Genomic DNA, 17,235 nt, shown 5'->3' with positions numbered 1-17,235 from the left:
CGCAAAGGTGAGGAATGCAAAGAAAAATGCCTGGTGCCTACAGTGAAACATGGTGGTGGCACTGTCCTTATGTGGGGCTGCATGAGTGCTGCTGGTGTCGGGGAGCTGCATTTCATTGATGGCATCATGAATTCACAGACGTATTGCTCTATACTGAAAGAGAAGATGCTACCATCACTCCGTGCCCTTGGTCACTGTGCACTTTTCCAACATGACTAAACACACATCTAAGGCCACTGTTGGATTTCTGAAGAAGAACAGGGTGAAAGTGATTCAGTGGCCAAGTACGTCTCCTGAACTGAACCCAATCGAACACCTATGGGGAATTCTGAAGAGACAAGTTGAGCATCACTCTCCATCCAGCATCCAGTCACTAAAAGAGGTCGTTGTTGAAGAATGGAAAAAGATTGATGTTGCAAAATGTCGCCAACTTGTTCATTCCATGCCTAGAAGACTTGGTGCTGTCATTAAAAATCATGGAGGCCATACAAAGTACTAGCTGTAGTAGTTTTTGTTGTGAGGTGTACTCATTTTTGCACCACCCTAATTTGAGTAAAACTGAAAAATGTGTAATCTAAGTTTATATTATTAACCTTACTTTCTGTTATAAGTTAAACAGATGTTATATTAAACTTTTCAACATTTTGGAAATTGTTTAAAATGTTACTTTTCAAAGGGGGCGTACTCATTTACACACAGCACTGAACATATAAAATGGCACCCTTTGTAAAGATTTGTAAAATGGGTGAGAACAAATCCACCATTTGGTGAAGTCGCTTCATCACACACTGAAAAAATGTGAAAAATCCAACCTTTATTTGAAATAAAATTATTCAGAGAAAAACAAGTCCCTCATCAAGAAATAATCATTTTCAACAAAAACTCATGCCATTATTATTGGCACCCTGGAAATGATAGTGAACGTAATGTAACTGAAGCGTGTTTCTCTTTGAAATTGTCCGGTATTTTTGAGTTGATTGGAGCGTGTAGGAACTTTCAAGCTGTAATCTAGGACTTCCTGTCAGGTGCGCGAGAGAGGCGGATGTAAACGCAGAAGTGTTTATTATAATACAATGCGGTCTATAGAAGAAGTGCAGGAAACACACACAACCACAAACGGTCCAAATCGGCAGGCAAGGTCAGAAACAGGAAAGCGGGCAAATGGTCGCTCGAGGTGCGGACAGGATATCGGAGGCAAAATGAGGACGAGAACTAAAACCAGGAACAAGGAGTCCAGAAACCAGGAAAATCAGAAATACGGGAAACAAGGCTCGGTAATGCTCACTGAACGTGGCGTAATACTTCGCGTTGCATTATCATCAGCGCAGTCCTTAAATAGCCCAACATTTAGTTCACTAATGAGAACAGGTGCGCTTTGTTCATGGTTCATGGCGCGCGTGCTGGAGCTCGTTTGGCACACACGCAGCCCGAGGCGTGCCTTCAGGTGCATGTGCCAAGGCGTGCAGGACTGACACTTCCTGATTAACTGGGGAACAAATACAAGGTGACACGGGCCAAATTCCCTTTGTGTGTGTGTGAGGTGTTTTTTTTTTTTTTTAATCATTTTGTCAAAACTATTATAACTGTTATGGTGAAAATCTTAGGAGTTCAGCAGTTTCTGAAATACTCAAATAAAAGAGAACCAGTACCTTTAGGTTTTTATCCCCCGCTGGCTAAAAGGCCCGAAGGGGGATTAGGTCGTGGCGATTGTCCGTCTGTCCCAGGAAGGGCGCTCACCTTCTGAAACCAACTCCTCTCTCAATTTTCGGAGGAATTTCACGAAACTTGTCAGGATTCTTTGTTATACACTACCGTTCAAAAGTTTGGGGTCACTTTGAAATGTCCTTATTTTTGAAAGAAAAGCACTGTTCTTTTCAATGAAGATCACTTTAAGCTAATCAGAAATCCACTCTATACATTGCTAATGTGGTAAATGACTATTCTAGCTGGAAATGTCTGGTTTTTGGTGCAATATCTCCATAGGTGTATAGAGGCCCATTTCCAGCAACTCTCACTCCAGTGTTCTAATGGTACAATGTGTTTGCTCATTGCCTCAGAAGGCTAATGGATGATTAGAAAACCCTTGTACAATCATGTTAGCACAGCTGAAAACAGTTGAGCTCTTTAGAGAAGCTATAAAACTGACCTTCCTTTGAGCAGATTGAGTTTCTGGAGCATCACATTTGTGGGGTCGATTAAATGCTCAAAATGGCCAGAAAAATGTCTTGACTATATTTTCTATTCATTTTACAACTTATGGTGGGAAATAAAAGTGTGACTTTTCATGGAAAACACAAAATTGTCTGGGTGACCCCAAACTTTTGAACGGTAGTGTATGTCGGTAGTACGCATATTGTAATTTTGTTCAATTCAGTCGCATTTTACCAGAGTTACAGTCCTTGATTAATAAAATTATACTTTGACAATTTCATGAAGGTGTGCTCGCCTTCTGACATCAACTCCTCTCACGATTTTTGGATGAATTTCTCGAATCTTGGCAAAAGGCCTTGCTATATGACAGTAATACGCATATTGCGATTTAATTTCGTTTGTGAAAATTTTCCCAGAGTTTTGACCCTTGATTAAATAACTTGGACAATTTCACGAGGAGGCGGCACGGTGGTGTAGTGGTTAGCACTGTCGCCTCACAGCAAGAAGGTCCTGGGTTCGAGCCCCGTGGCCGGCAAGGGCCTTTCTGTGTGGAGTTTGCATGTTCTCCCCGTGTCCGCGTGGGTTTCCTCCGGGTGCTCCGGTTTCCCCCACAGTCCAAAGACATGCAGGTTAGGTTAACTGGTGACTCTAAATTGACCGTAGGTGTGAATGTGAGTGTGAATGGTTGTCTATGTCTATGTGTCAGCCCTGTGATGACCTGGCGACTTGTCCAGGGTGTACCCCGCCTTTCGCCCGTAGTCAGCTGGGATAGGCTCCAGCTTGCCTGCGACCCTGTAGAACAGGATAAAGCGGCTAGAGATAATGAGATGATGAGAATTTCACGAGGGTGTACGGTCTTCTGAAATCAACTCCTCTCACAATTTGTGGAGGAATTTCACCAAACTTGGCAGAAGGATTCTTTGTTATATGACAGTTATACGCAGATTGAAATTTCGTTTAATTTGGGCAAAATTTTCCCAGAGTTATGCCCTCGATTATTAACAAACTTGTACTTTGGCAGTTTCATCAAGGTGTGCTTGCTTTCTGAAATCAACTTCCCTTGCAATTTTTATCCCCCGTTGGCTGAAAGGCCCGAAGGGGGATTAGGTCGTGGCGATGTCCGTCCGTCCCAGGAGGGGTACTCACCTTCTGAAATCAACTCCTCTCACAATTTTTGGAGAAATTTCACGAAACATGACAGGATTCTGTTATAGGTCGGTAATACGCATATTGCAATTTCGTTCAATTTGGTCGCATTTTACCAGAGTTCTGGCCGAGTCGCCAGCAGGGGATGTTGTGCACTCAGAGCACTCTGGTTTTTCTTCCAGGTGTTTTAGTACAGTATACGACTCGCCCTCAGAACAGGTGTTTTTGTAGGAAAATCATATTAGAAATGGATATATTTTATCATATATGTGGACTAAAGAAATTATCTAGAAAAGTAGAAAATGTGTGATTTGAGACACCGTTAGAGTTTGTTACAGTTTATGTTGGTATTGCACCACATGGAGAAGGAGCGTTCGATTCGGAGGACACTCGTCCGTCTTCCCCATGCAGTCACATCGTTTACGTTCAGTGTTACGCTCTGACTTTCACTGCATTATGTGCATTTGTGTGTGTGCAGGTGATCCGGGGTCTTCTGAAATTCTGGCCCAAGACCTGCAGCCAGAAGGAGGTAAGACTCAGTACAACACTTCAGTATGACATAAATATCTTTAGCAAGTGTCTGGGTGGGAAAACCCCAACTCTGTACACTTTTTTCCCAGTTTACGTTAACATTTAATCAGATATCGTGGTCACTGAGGAACGGAGGTGGACAGTAACGACGTACATCTGCTTGAGTTCTGTACTTAAGTACACTTTTTGACTATCTGTACTTTACTTGAGTATTATTTTTTTTGGAAACTTCTGACTTCACTACATTTGAAAGACAAATATCGTACTTTTCACTCCACTACATTTCTATCAAGGTCCTCGTTACTCGGAAGCAGATTTGAAAGTGGATGTTTTTTGTTTTCTTTTCTAAAGCGTGATTGGTTTTTCCGCAGGTGACGCTGAGACAGCCGATCAGTAATCACTAGGGTCACGTCACGTCCACAGACTGTATAAAATCAAGTTCAATGCTGTCTCAGCAGCGTTATTTAACACGATCAGTTGATGGCAGAACGGGAGGAGGCGGTTCTTCTGGCGAATGCACGCCCCCATGGCCCATGAACCCATGTTTCAGTTTTCTGAAAGGATTAAAGATTCGTTTCGTTTTAAATCTTTGCTTTGTTTGCCGAAAACGAACCACATCACGGCCGACAAAAACTCACCGTCCGACCTACAGAAGCATATTGAGGTATATAAACCTTTTATTCCAAGAGAAAGCTTGCAACGAAATTGTCTGTGCTTTTAGAGCTAGCGATAACGTTACAAACGTAGCTATGCAGTCTGGTTAGTCACATGACTTTCTATGGATTTGCCCGCCAAGTTGCCGTAGCCTTGTCCATGGCTAACGTTTACACATAGCTAGTTCACTTGGACACTGTTAGTTAGTTAGTGTGTAAAAACGGAGTTATGCTAACATGAATAACATTAACTTACAGTGGTGCTTGAAAGTTTGTGAACCCTTTAGAATTTTCTATATTTCTGCATAAATATGACCTAAAACATCATCAGATTTTCACACAAGTCCTAAAAGTAGATAAAGAGAACCCAGTTAAACAAATGAGACAAAAATATTATACTTGGTCATTTATTTATTGAGGAAAATGATCCAATATTACATATCTGTGAGTGGCAAAAGTATGTGAACCTCTAGGATTAGCAGTTAATTTGAAGGTGAAATTAGAGTCAGGTGTTTTCAATCAATGGGATTACAATCAGGTGTGAGTGGGCACCCTGTTTTATTTAAAGAACAGGGATCTATCAAAGTCTGATCTTCACAACACATGTTTGTGGAAGTGTATCATGGCACGAACAAAGGAGATTTCTGAGGACCTCAGAAAAAGCGTTGTTGATGCTCATCGGGCTGGAAAAGGTTACAAAACCATCTCTAAAGAGTTTGGACTCCACCAATCCAGTATCAGATAGATTGTGTACAAATGGAGGAAATTCAAGACCATTGTTACCCTCCCCAGGAGTGGTCGACCGACAAAGATCACTCCAAGAGCAAGGCGTGTAATAGTCGGTGAGGTCACAAAGGATCCCAGGGTAACTTCTAAATAACTGAAGGCCTCTCTCACATTGGCTAATATTAATGTTCATGAGTCCACCATCAGGAGAACACTGAACAACAATGGTGTGCATGGCAGGGTTGCAAGGAGAAAACCGCTGCTCTCCAAAAAGAACATTGCTGCTCATCTGCAGTTTGCTAAAGAACATGTGGACGAGTCAGAAGGCTATTGGAAAAATGCTTTGTGGACGGATGAGACCGAAATAGAACTTTTTGGTTTAAATGAGAAGCGTCATGTTTGGAGAAAGGAAAGCACTGCATTCCAGCATAAGAACCTTATCCCATCTGTGAAACATGGTGGTGGTAGTATCATGGTTTGGGCCTGGGGATAGATTAGGGATAAAATTAGCTCATGTTTTAAGTCGTTCAAATTCTGTAAAGCTGCTTTGCGACAATGTTTATTGTTAAAAGCGCTGTACAAATAAACTTGATTTGATTTGATTTGATCTGTTTTGCTGCATGTGGGCCAGGACGGCTTGCCATCATTGATGGAACAATGAATTCTGAATTATACCAGCGAATTCTAAAGCAAAATGTCAGGACATCTGTCCATGAACTGAATCTAAAGAGAAGGCGGGTCATGCAGCAAGACAACGGCCCACAAGTCGTTCTACCAGAGAATGGTTAAAGAAGAATAAAGTGAATGTTTTGGAATGGCCAAGTCAAAGTCCTGACCAACTTTTCAATGGAAATGTTGTGGAAGGACCTGAAGCGAGCAGTTCATGTCATGAAACCCACCAACATCCCAGAGTTAAAGCTGTTCTGTACGGAGGAACGGGCTAAAATTCCTCCACGCCGGTGTGCAGGACTGATCAACAGTTACCGCAAACGTTTAGTTGCAGTTATTGCTGCACAAGGGGGTCACACCAGATACTGAAAGCAAAGGTTCACATACTTTTGCCACTCACAGATATGTAATATTGGATCATTTTCCTCAATAAATAAATGACCAAGTATAATATTTTTTGTCTCATTTGTTTAACTGGGTTCTCTTTATCTACTTTTAGGACTTGTGTGAAAATCTGATGATGTTTTAGGTCATATTTATGCAGAAATATAGAAAATTCTAAAGGGTTCACAAACTTTCAAGCACCACTGTATGCCTTTATTAGATAAATTATTCATTGTATATTTTTCTACATGGGCGCTTTTGTGATGATACTACATCACTAATGATATTTAATAGACTGATATTTCTGTATTTTAATAATTATGATGTATTTTTTTAAAAGCCAACTACAGGACAGTTCCTGGTCTCTATTGCGCATGCGTACGCAGACGTATTAGTGACACTGGCAGCTTATCTGCAGAAACAGAGCACTGAGTTACTGAGAACCGACAAGTTTATTAAGAGCAAAGTTTCTTTTCTGGGAAGAAGACGTTTTGAAGTCTTTAGATTTTATTTGAGACAGAGAGATAGAAAAAACACAGATTGTTAGGTATGCCCAATGTCACCTGAATAAGTAGGAACAGTATACATATTGCACTGAGTACAAGCAGGGACTCCGGCAACTAACTATGACAGCATAACTAAAAGTCCTGTTTTTACGTTTGCGCCGTTCGTGTGTGTAGGTCATGTTCCTGGGCGAAATCGAGGAGATTCTGGACGTCATTGAGCCGACACAGTTTAAGAAGGTCCAGGAGCTACTGTTCAAACAGATCTCCAAGTGTGTCGCTAGTCCTCATTTTCAGGTACAAACAAAACCAAAATGATCTCCACTGTACCTGTAGTCAGTCTGAGATGTTAAACTTCCTGTATGGTAGGAATGGCAGCGGGGTTTCCTGAGTTTATTGACTTCCAGATGTTCACTGTTATTCTGTGTGGTGCAGGTAGCAGAACGGTCGCTGTACTTCTGGAACAACGAGTACATTTTGAGTCTGATTGAAGAGAACATAGACAAGATCCTGCCCATCATGTTCAACAGCCTGTACCGCGTCTCTAAAGAGCACTGGAACCAGTGAGTCCTGTCTGGATTACATGCACTATGCTAGCAGGAGTTTGGGTGTGGATCAAATATTAAGGTATGACCTAGGTTTAAAAAAAAAAAAAAAGCTTTTCCTTTAGATATAGGCAGCAGTTAGTTGCTGCTTCACAGCTCCATGGTCCCTGGTTCAGTCCTGAGCTCAGGTCCTGTCTGTGCATCTGGGTTTCGACCTCATTTCCAGTTTCCCTCCATCGCCCAAAAACATGCCAGTAGGTGTATTGGGTCTGAGAAGTTGTCCCTAGGTATGTGTGTGGTGTCCTGCAATGGACTGGTGTCCCATCGGGGCTGTGTTCCCACTTCACTCCCAGCCTCCTGGGATGGGCTCCGGATCCAAGGCAGCTCTGATCACGATAAAGCAGGGACGGAAACTGAGCGAGCTCCATGGTTGTTGGAAAGTCAGTGTTATTCCACATAAATCCACAAGAGGGCGCTCTGAATGAAAAGCATAAATTGATTTGGACAAGAGTCAAATTAGTGTTTTTAAAAGAGAACTGAAGTCATTTTTAAACTTGCTTTATTTCTTAATTAACGTGTTATTCAGTGACGTTTTCGGTTTTAGTAACCTTATATCGTGATTCGTATCGGCAACCAATCGCAATTAAATATTATACTTATTGGCCTGTTCGGTTTTTAGCCGTGTTGAATTTAGTTCTTTTGGTCCACGGCAGGCGTCGCTTATCCGCGCGATCTTCACGAGACTTCGAAATGTGAAGTGTCAGCCAGGTGTCAGTGTCGCCATTTTGAAAACTGTTTTCCAAACGAAGTATTGCACAAAAACGAGTTTAAATGACGATCACTGCCTACTTTTTTCAAACGTTCCTGATCGCTATCAAAACAAACAAAACTTCCGGCTTGATCACATCAGCATTCGAAAGACGGCGCGCGCGTCTTTTGACAACCCCTGTGTCCGAAATCGCTCCCTACTCACTAGATAGTGCACACGCCATTTTGTAGTGCTGTCTGAAACCTTAGTGAGGATTATTTACACCCTATATAGTGCACTCAAAGTATCCCAGAATGCATCACGAAAAGTAGTGTACAATAATGGTCACTAACCAAAGCAATATATCCCATAATGCATTGTGGTCATGCTGAAAGAAATCAAATTAAAAGCCTCAAATTTGATTTAATAAAAGACAGCGGCGAAGAATAAAACGTATTCAGCCTTGATTTAAAAGAACTGAAAGCTGCAGGTACTTTGTGTTGATTAATGTGGGAAATACGCTCAGTATAATCTGGATTTATCACAAAAATACTGTACATGCGTGTGTTTATTATTCTGAAAACCCACCAGCCGACTGATCTGGCACATTTTAATTGTGCGACAGTAATGACGTAAATACTAGCGCAACGGACTAGTGTCCGAAAGCGTTTTTAAAAATAATTTTACCAATGAGCTTACTAGATAGTCCTCTATACAGTAATTCCCTATATAGTGAGTAGTGAGTGACTGAGCGATTTCGGACACAGGGAACGTTGGCAGATGTTGGTCGCTTTGATTTCCGCTGCACGTTTTACTTCCGTCCTACGATGTCTCGCACAGGTCTCAACGAATCTCGTTTACAGCCATCGCTTTGACATATGGACTGATATATTACAGAGCGTACAACCCCGATTCCAAAAAAGTTGGGACAAAGTACAAATTGTAAATAAAAACGGAATGCAATAATTTACAAATCTCAAAAACTGATATTGTATTCACAATAGAACATAGACAACATATCAAATGTTGAAAGTGAGACATTTTGAAATTTCGTGCCAAATATTGGCTCATTTGAAATTTCATGACAGCAACACATCTCAAAAAAGTTGGGACAGGGGCAATAAGAGGCTGGAAAAGTTAAAGGTGCAAAAAAGGAACAGCTGGAGGACCAAATTGCAACTCATTAGGTCAATTAGCAATAGGTCATTAACATGACTGGGTATAAAAAGAGCATCTTGGAGTGGCAGCGGCTCTCAGAAGTAAAGATGGGAAGAGGATCACCAATCCCCCTAATTCTGCACCGACAAATAGTGGAGCAATATCAGAAAGGAGTTCGACAGTGTAAAATTGCAAAGAGTTTGAACATATCATCATCTACAGTGCATAATATCATCAAAAGATTCAGAGAATCTGGAAGAATCTCTGTGCGTAAGGGTCAAGGCCGGAAAACCATACTGGGTGCCCGTGATCTTCGGGCCCTTAGACGGCACTGCATCACATACAGGCATGCTTCTGTATTGGAAATCACAAAATGGGCTCAGGAATATTTCCAGAGAACATTATCTGTGAACACAATTCACCGTGCCATCTGCCGTTGCCAGCTAAAACTCTATAGTTCAAAGAAGAAGCCGTATCTAAACATGATCCAGAAGCGCAGACGTCTTCTCTGGGCCAAGGCTCATTTAAAATGGACTGTGGCAAAGTGGAAAACTGTTCTGTGGTCAGACGAATCAAAATGTGAAGTTCTTTATGGAAATCAGGGACGCCGTGTCATTCGGACTAAAAAGAGGAGAAGGACGACCCAAGTTGTTATCAGCGCTCAGTTCAGAAGCCTGCATCTCTGATGGTATGGGGTTGCATTAGTGCGTGTGGCATGAGCAGCTTACACATCTGGAAAGACACCATCAATGCTGAAAGGTATATCCAGGTTCTAGAGCAACATATGCTCCCATCCAGACGACGTCTCTTTCAGGGAAGACCTTGCATTTTCCAACATGACAATGCCAAACCACAAACTGCATCAATTACAGCATCATGGCTGCGTAGAAGAAGGGTCTGGGTACTGAACTGGCCAGCCTGCAGTCCAGATCTTTCACCCATAGAAAACATTTGGCACATCATAAAACGGAAGATACGACAAAAAAGACCTAAGACAGTTGAGCAACTAGAATCCTACATTAGACAAGAATGGGTTAACATTCCTATCCCTAAACTTGAGCAACTTGTCTCCTCAGTCCCCAGACGTTTACAGACTGTTGTAAAGAGAAAAGGGGATGTCTCACAGTGGTAAACATGGCCTTGTCCCAACTTTTTTGAGATGTGTTGTTGTCATGAAATTTAAAATCACCTAATTTTTCTCTTTAAATGATACATTTTCTCAGTTTAAACATTTGATATGTCACCTATGTTCTATTCCGAATAAAATATGGAATTTTGAAACTTCCACATCATTGCATTCCGTTTTTATTTACAATTTGTACTTTGTCCCAACTTTTTTGCAGTCAGGATTGTATTTGAAGCACTCATAACTTGCTATAGCAGTGACAAAATCGCAATCAAAAATGCATTTCTATATTTAATAAAATGAGAAATAGAATTTTGAGAATAAAAAAAAATTGCCTTCAGTTCTCCTTTAAACATTTTGTAATCATTTACGCTCCTCAGGCAGAAGCGGACTCTTACTTAGACATGTGCACTCTGTTATATCGGTTTTCCAAAATGGCTGAAATTTTGGAACAAGTTTTGAAGTATTAAACTAAAAGAACACTAACCTTAAACGTCTTTGTCTTTCCCCTTCTTATCCTTCAGGACAATCGTAGCACTGGTGTACAACGTGTTGAAAACTCTGATGGAGATGAACAGCATACTGTTTGATGAGCTCACCGCCTCGTACAAAGCTGACAGACAACGGTGAGAACGGGAGGCATGATCTGACTTTATTCACTGATTGGGATTTCATTCTCCCGGTGTCCGAAATCGCTCACTCGTTCACTACTCCCTACTCACTATATAGGGAATTACTGTATAGAGGACTATATAGTGAGCTCATTGGTAAAATGGGGAAAAAAAAAAGCGCTTTCGGACACCAGTCCGTCGCGCTGGTATTTACGTCATTACTGTCGCACAATTAAAACGTGCCAGATCAGTCGGCTGGTGGGTTTTCAAAATAATAAACGCACGCATGTACAGTATTTTTGTGATAAATCCAGATTATACTGATCGTATTTCCCACATTAATCAACACAAAGTACCTGCAGCTTTCAGTTCTTTTAAATCAAGGCTGAATCCTTTCTTTCTTCTTCGCCGCTGTCTTTTATTAAATCAAATTTGAGGCTTTTAATTTGATTTCTTTCAGCGCGACCGCAATGCTTGATGGGATATATTGCTTTGGTTAGTGACGATTGGTTGTACAGTATTTTTCGTGATGCATTCTGGGATACTTTGAGTGTACTATATAGGGTGTAAATAATCCTCACTAAGGTTTCGGACAGCACTACAAAATGGCGTCCGCACTCTCTAGTGAGTAGGGAGCGATTTCGGACACAGGGGTTGTCTCGGTAAATGTATGTACACGCCAGGGGTGGAAAAGGTCCTGAGGAATTGTACTGAAGTCAACGTATGGATAAGGTGTCAATTTTTTAAATTTTTCATATAAAAAGGGCAGGAATCCAACAAAAAATGTACTCAAGTGAAAGTAAAATCAAGTCCTAATCTGCCAGAAACCGTGTTGTAGTCGAGTCCGAGAACAAGACTCCGCCCGCACCATATGCTGCCTTTATGTGAAAGCGTCTCTGCTGCTGTGTCGGACTAACGTTTCTGCTCGACTGCCCCGTTTTAGTTAACAGGCCACAGATAAAAAGCTTGTTCATCGCTCAGCAAGCCCCGCCCACTATCAACAGGGCAAACAACATGAGAGAGGGTTAACACTAGCTAGTTCATCGCTCAGCAAGCAAGCCCTGCCCACTATCATCAGAGCAATGAACATAGCGTGTCACTTCCTTCTCTGGGTGGAGTCTCGCCAAATGACGATTGAAGTTCGAGGTCGTCCCCGTCGTCTCCTCGATAGTTCTTCTACATATCGAACTCATAGCAGTGCATTTTTTTCCCACTGCATGAGAAGTCTGTATAAGCAAAGCGGGCAATCCTAGCGGCGTTCTGTCCGGGCATTTTAGCGCCATTTCATGTTAGTTTGACTACGTTCAGACTGCACCCTGAAACGACCCATATCCGATTTTTTTGCCCATATGCGACCTGTATCCGATTTGTTATTGACAATCTGAATGACACAGATCCGATTTTTTTCACATGCGACCCAGGCCGCTTGGATATGTGGTCCTAATTCCGATACATATCTGTTATTTTCACATGCGACTGCAGTCTGACCGGACAGGTCGCATTCATGCGACCTACACGTCATCAACAAGAGACGTCACTATTCTGCGTTGGCTAATCCCGCCTCTTTGGTGGAAAACAACAACATTTGTACAGTTTTCAGAATTTAAATAGACTTTTATAGAATTGATCAAGCTAATGGTGGATTTGGTAGGGACCTGGATGTTAAATCATCCTGCATTACAAGATTATAAGATTGTTCTGGAAATTTCCAGTAATTTGACACCTTCGGTCTCGTTAGTCTGCTGCCCACATGAATCAGATTATTGTGTGAGTTCCGCCGCCGCCACAAAAACCACATCGCCAGGTCTCGCCTCATCTCCATGCTTTACTTGCAAACTTGAAGAGTGCGTTTTTTTTTTTTTTTACGTATTACGTAGATGTGCTTATTACGTGTCAGTTTGCGCATGCGGGACACTTTTGGGTCGTTTTCCGTTCATATTGGAGATCGCATACAAGTCTCATATAATTGGTAATGTGAACGGCCTAACAAAAAAATCGGATTTCACAACAAATCGGATATGGGTCGTTTCAGGTTGCAGTCTGAACGTAGTGTTTGTTCCTGAACAGGTGAATGTGCATTCTCTTGGATGAAATTGGTATAAAAATTAACGTAGATATATGAATATTTTATGCCAAATTATTATGGCATGTTGCAAGAAAAAAAGAATAAAGAGTCCGAGCCACCAGCGCTCAAGTCAAGTCACGAGTCAGAGTCGTGGACTTGAGTACTAACCAGCCTGGCCAGTGGTCTCCTTGTTATCGTGTTAAAGATAAGGAGACACTTTTTAAAACATGAGTGTGTTTTAATCACTCGCTCTCTAGATAAGAGTCCTTTCCTCACACTCCTCAATGAAAAGCTGGCAGTAACATCAGCAGCATCTCCGAACGTAAGCGCGGGTGTAAATAAAGGAAGCACGGACCGCTTCGGTGTTTAAAGCTCTCACTCTTACACCCTCAGAGAGAAGAAGAAGGAGCAGGAGAGGGAGGAGCTGTGGAAGAGGCTGGACGAGCTGAGGATCTCCAAGAGCCAGAACAACAACCACGGCATTCTGAACTCCAACAACAACCAATCAGAGGAGCGGAACAGCTCCGTCATCAGCGCGACAGACACCGTTAACATGCACACACACAACACTGACCACTGGGCCAAATGACACCGGACCAGCTGTGGGATCGAACCCAGGAGCACTCCGTCGCCGAGACGAGGGCGCTGCAAGTGAAAACGCGCTCGATAGATCGACATAGACCAACATTATCTCTGAAAATGAAATATTTTAGTTATGTAAGTCTATTTTTTGGATGTTAAGTGCAGTCAGGTTATTTCGTATATTAAAACTTCACTCACACATAGACTTGTGCCGTCGTACACTATTATCGTGGACGTTACTGCGCGCCGTTCTGGAGGAGGCAGATGTGAGCAGTGTTCATGTTCTCGGATAAATCCTGTTTCATTCAGGATTACTCCGCATTCGGATGGCTGTTTTCTCGAGTCTCATCATCCGTCCACCTTTTCTGCTCAGCGAAATAAGATTTTAGAGAAGGGAATTATGAAAACGCAGTATTGGGAAACGCCCGAGTCAGAGTTTGACCCGTACAAGAGCAAGTTCTTAAAGCTAGACGGCCTTTCAGATTTTTCGATTGTAGGTCATAAAAAGAATTTCCCCCGACACGTAATTATTTTTGTTTAGTGGACTGAAAGCGACTGAATCTGAATCACAGACTTCCAATTTTATTCGTTTTTAAAAATAGAACAGTTAATGAATTTATCTCCACGTGGCCCTAAATTCTCCGCTATTTTTTCCTGCTTCACTTCACCCTGACTCAATTCAAGATACTACTGTACATCATGCATGACGTGGCGAGCTTTCCCTGTTCACGCAAGGCATTGTGGGATACAAATTTGAAACAGGAGAGAAAAACGGAGGACGTGAGTGTGCGAATGAAACGTGAAAGACCGACTACAGTAACGGAAAGAAAGCGAGAAGAAAAGACGTTATGTTATATATGAAGGAAAGGAAACGCAGGATCAAACTAATAAATATCGGCGCTCAGCGAGCACCTCGGTGTGATCAGCTGTTCGTTTAGCGACAGAATGATGGAACTGTCAGTGCACGCTCAAAGGTAAACCTGTAGATGGCAGTAATGTGACACTGTGGATGCCAGCTGCCGTAAAACCCAAAAGAAGAAGAAGAAGGTAAACCTGCGCATGCGCACACGGACTTCCTCTGTCTGCTTGACTGCACGAAGCGAGCGATTTCATGCACATTATTTGCTTTAATCCGCTCAAATTAAATAACTTCCCAGCCACAGAATGGCCGGATATTTTGTGAGATATTACAGAAATAAACATATATCACAATGACCACATTTCAGAGGGAACTAAATTTCACCGATTTTATGAAATCGAAAGGCCGTCTAGCTTTAATGTCGCACTGGATTTCTGAGGAGTGTGCATGCTGCGATGTACACCTGGGCCTGAAAGAGAGTAAATGAATCAGTGGTATAATGAGAGCTCGAAATGAATGAAATGTCCGTATGAGCGATGTGGGATATTTATAATTCTACAGTGAATTTAAAAACTCCGGTTCGGATACGTTTTTGACCAGGGAGAGCGCATTAATGATGTTGATTCTGATTGATGTTTATTGTAACTTGATCTTTACAAGGTGTTTTTTTGAACCAGAACCATCCATTTTAAAGGAACAGGTTGTAATTTTTAGAGTTCTCTCCAAATTGCAAAGAAACCTCAATAAAATAAAGCCTTCTCCATCTTCCCCGTTCATCTGTTGACACTATGACCCATCATCTGATTTGTTTGTTTGTTTGTTTGTTTGTTTGGGGGGATAAGGACAGAGCTGATTTAGTTTTGATCTGGCTTGGGAAAATATTTCTTCCTGGAAAATTTTAAATAAAAGCCTGAAACAAAGAAATGAAAAAAAAAATCCTTATATTGTACCCATGAAGTCACTGTTTTCCTAAATGATCTGTAAAATTATCTCATCTCATTATCTGTAGCCGCTTTATCCTGTTCTACAGGGTCGCAGGAGCCTATCCCAGCTGACTACGGGCGAAAGGCGGGGTACACCCTGGACAAGTCACCAGGTCATCACAGGGCTGACACATAGACACAGACAACCATTCACACTCACACCTACGCTCAATTTAGAGTCACCAGTTAACCTAACCTGCATGTCTTTGGACTGTGGGGGAAACCGGAGCACCCGGAGGAAACCCACGCGGACACGGGGAGAACATGCAAACTCCGCACAGAAAGGCCCTCGCCGGCCACGGGGCTCGAACCCGGACCTTCTTGCTGTGAGGCGACAGCGCTAACCACTACACCACCGTGCTGCCCCTCTGTAAAATTATATTGTATGAATATTACAGGTTTAGGATTTATTTCTGTCCATCACAGACACGAGCCAGTCCTGCTTTCCGTCACACATTAGCTGTGTGTTGAAGTAAGGAATAAAACACCTGAGATCATTTTGTTGTAAGCAGTGATGGGAATAACGGCGTTAGAATAAACGGCGTTACTAACGGCGTTACTTTTTTTAGTAACGAGTAATCTAACTAATTACTTTTTACATCGTTATAACGCCGTTCCCGTTACTTACAATAAAATACTATGCGTTACTTTATTAAAGCTGTTCTCATCTGGCACCCTGCTCGTTCAGCCTTTCTTTACTCTGCTTTAGTGTGGGGCGGGGAGATGCGAGACAACGGCACAGTAAGCCAATCAGAGTAGATTTGGACAACATATGTAGGTAGGCCACGCCTACTGCACTACTGCGCACGCTTTCAATCGGAAGACGCAGCGATGGCGAGCGGTCAGCCCAGCACTGCGCTTTCACACTGGAAATACAGCCATTGCTTTTCATTACTTGAAATAAAAGGCAAGAGTGTTTACGTGCAATGCACATTATGTCGAGGAACAAAGCGTTTGTCCTCGTCAGTGGCCAGTAATTAGTAACATAATTTTAATAACTGCAAAAATATATTACATTTGATAGATGTCTTATCTCACATTGTCATATATTAATATAGTGTAGATAATGTTACTAACTGGTTCTGTTAAGTGTCCATTTCAGTCATTAAACACATTTAACATTCACTTTTATTATGATTACACTAATTGAATTTGATTTTTTTTTTTTTGGGGGGGGGAACAAAATGTAACGGAATAATTACTTTCCCTGGTAATTAGTTACTTTTATGACAAAGTAACTCCGTTACTAACTCAGTTACTTTTTGGGAAAAGTAACTAGTAACTATAACTAATTACTTTTTGAAAGTAACGTGCCCAACACTGGTTGTAAGAAAATAATCCATGACAAGATAAGATTAATTTTATTCATCCCTCGGTGGGGAAATTTACATGTTTCAGCCGCTCACAAATAGAAAAGAGTCAAGAATAAACAGTAACAAAAATAGTTCAATAAAAATATTTAAAAAAAACAATAGGGGAAAATATATATACCGTGCCTTGCAAAAGTATTCCTTCCCCTTGGTGTTTGTCCTGTTTTGCCGCATTACAAGCTGGAATTAAAGGGTGAATATCACTGAGCGGTGCCTTTTGCTGTCCTGGACATAAAACAAGTAATTTGCACTGTTGATATAATATAAAGTTAATTGATAAAAGGTGCATTGCACTGAGCTTCATGTGTTGCATTCACAAAACACCATTTCTTAGCAATTTACATTCATATTAAAGACTTTTTTCAGTTTTATGTGATAGGACGCATGCTATTTTGGCATGTCCCCTACACCACTCAGTAGATTTC

General features: G+C 41.6%; 1 protein-coding gene across 1 annotated transcript in view; it reads left to right on the top strand.

Moving 5' to 3' along the window:
• ppp2r5a (protein phosphatase 2, regulatory subunit B', alpha isoform) overlaps positions 1-15,231 on the top strand; it is a 131,210-nt gene extending 115,979 nt beyond the window's left edge. Inside the window, exons 9-13 of the mRNA XM_060917891.1 lie at positions 3,776-3,826; positions 6,941-7,060; positions 7,199-7,326; positions 10,865-10,966; positions 13,410-15,231. Coding sequence (XP_060773874.1) covers positions 3,776-3,826; positions 6,941-7,060; positions 7,199-7,326; positions 10,865-10,966; positions 13,410-13,605 — 597 coding nt within the window. The 3' untranslated portion in view covers positions 13,606-15,231. The remainder of the gene's footprint in view (positions 1-3,775; positions 3,827-6,940; positions 7,061-7,198; positions 7,327-10,864; positions 10,967-13,409) is intronic.
• The last annotated feature ends 2,004 nt before the right edge of the window (positions 15,232-17,235 follow it).

The sequence above is a fragment of the Neoarius graeffei genome, chromosome 3, assembly GCF_027579695.1.
Source record: "Neoarius graeffei isolate fNeoGra1 chromosome 3, fNeoGra1.pri, whole genome shotgun sequence".
In the NCBI taxonomy this organism is placed as follows: domain Eukaryota; kingdom Metazoa; phylum Chordata; class Actinopteri; order Siluriformes; family Ariidae; genus Neoarius; species Neoarius graeffei.
This window is presented reverse-complemented; position numbering and strand designations above follow the sequence as displayed.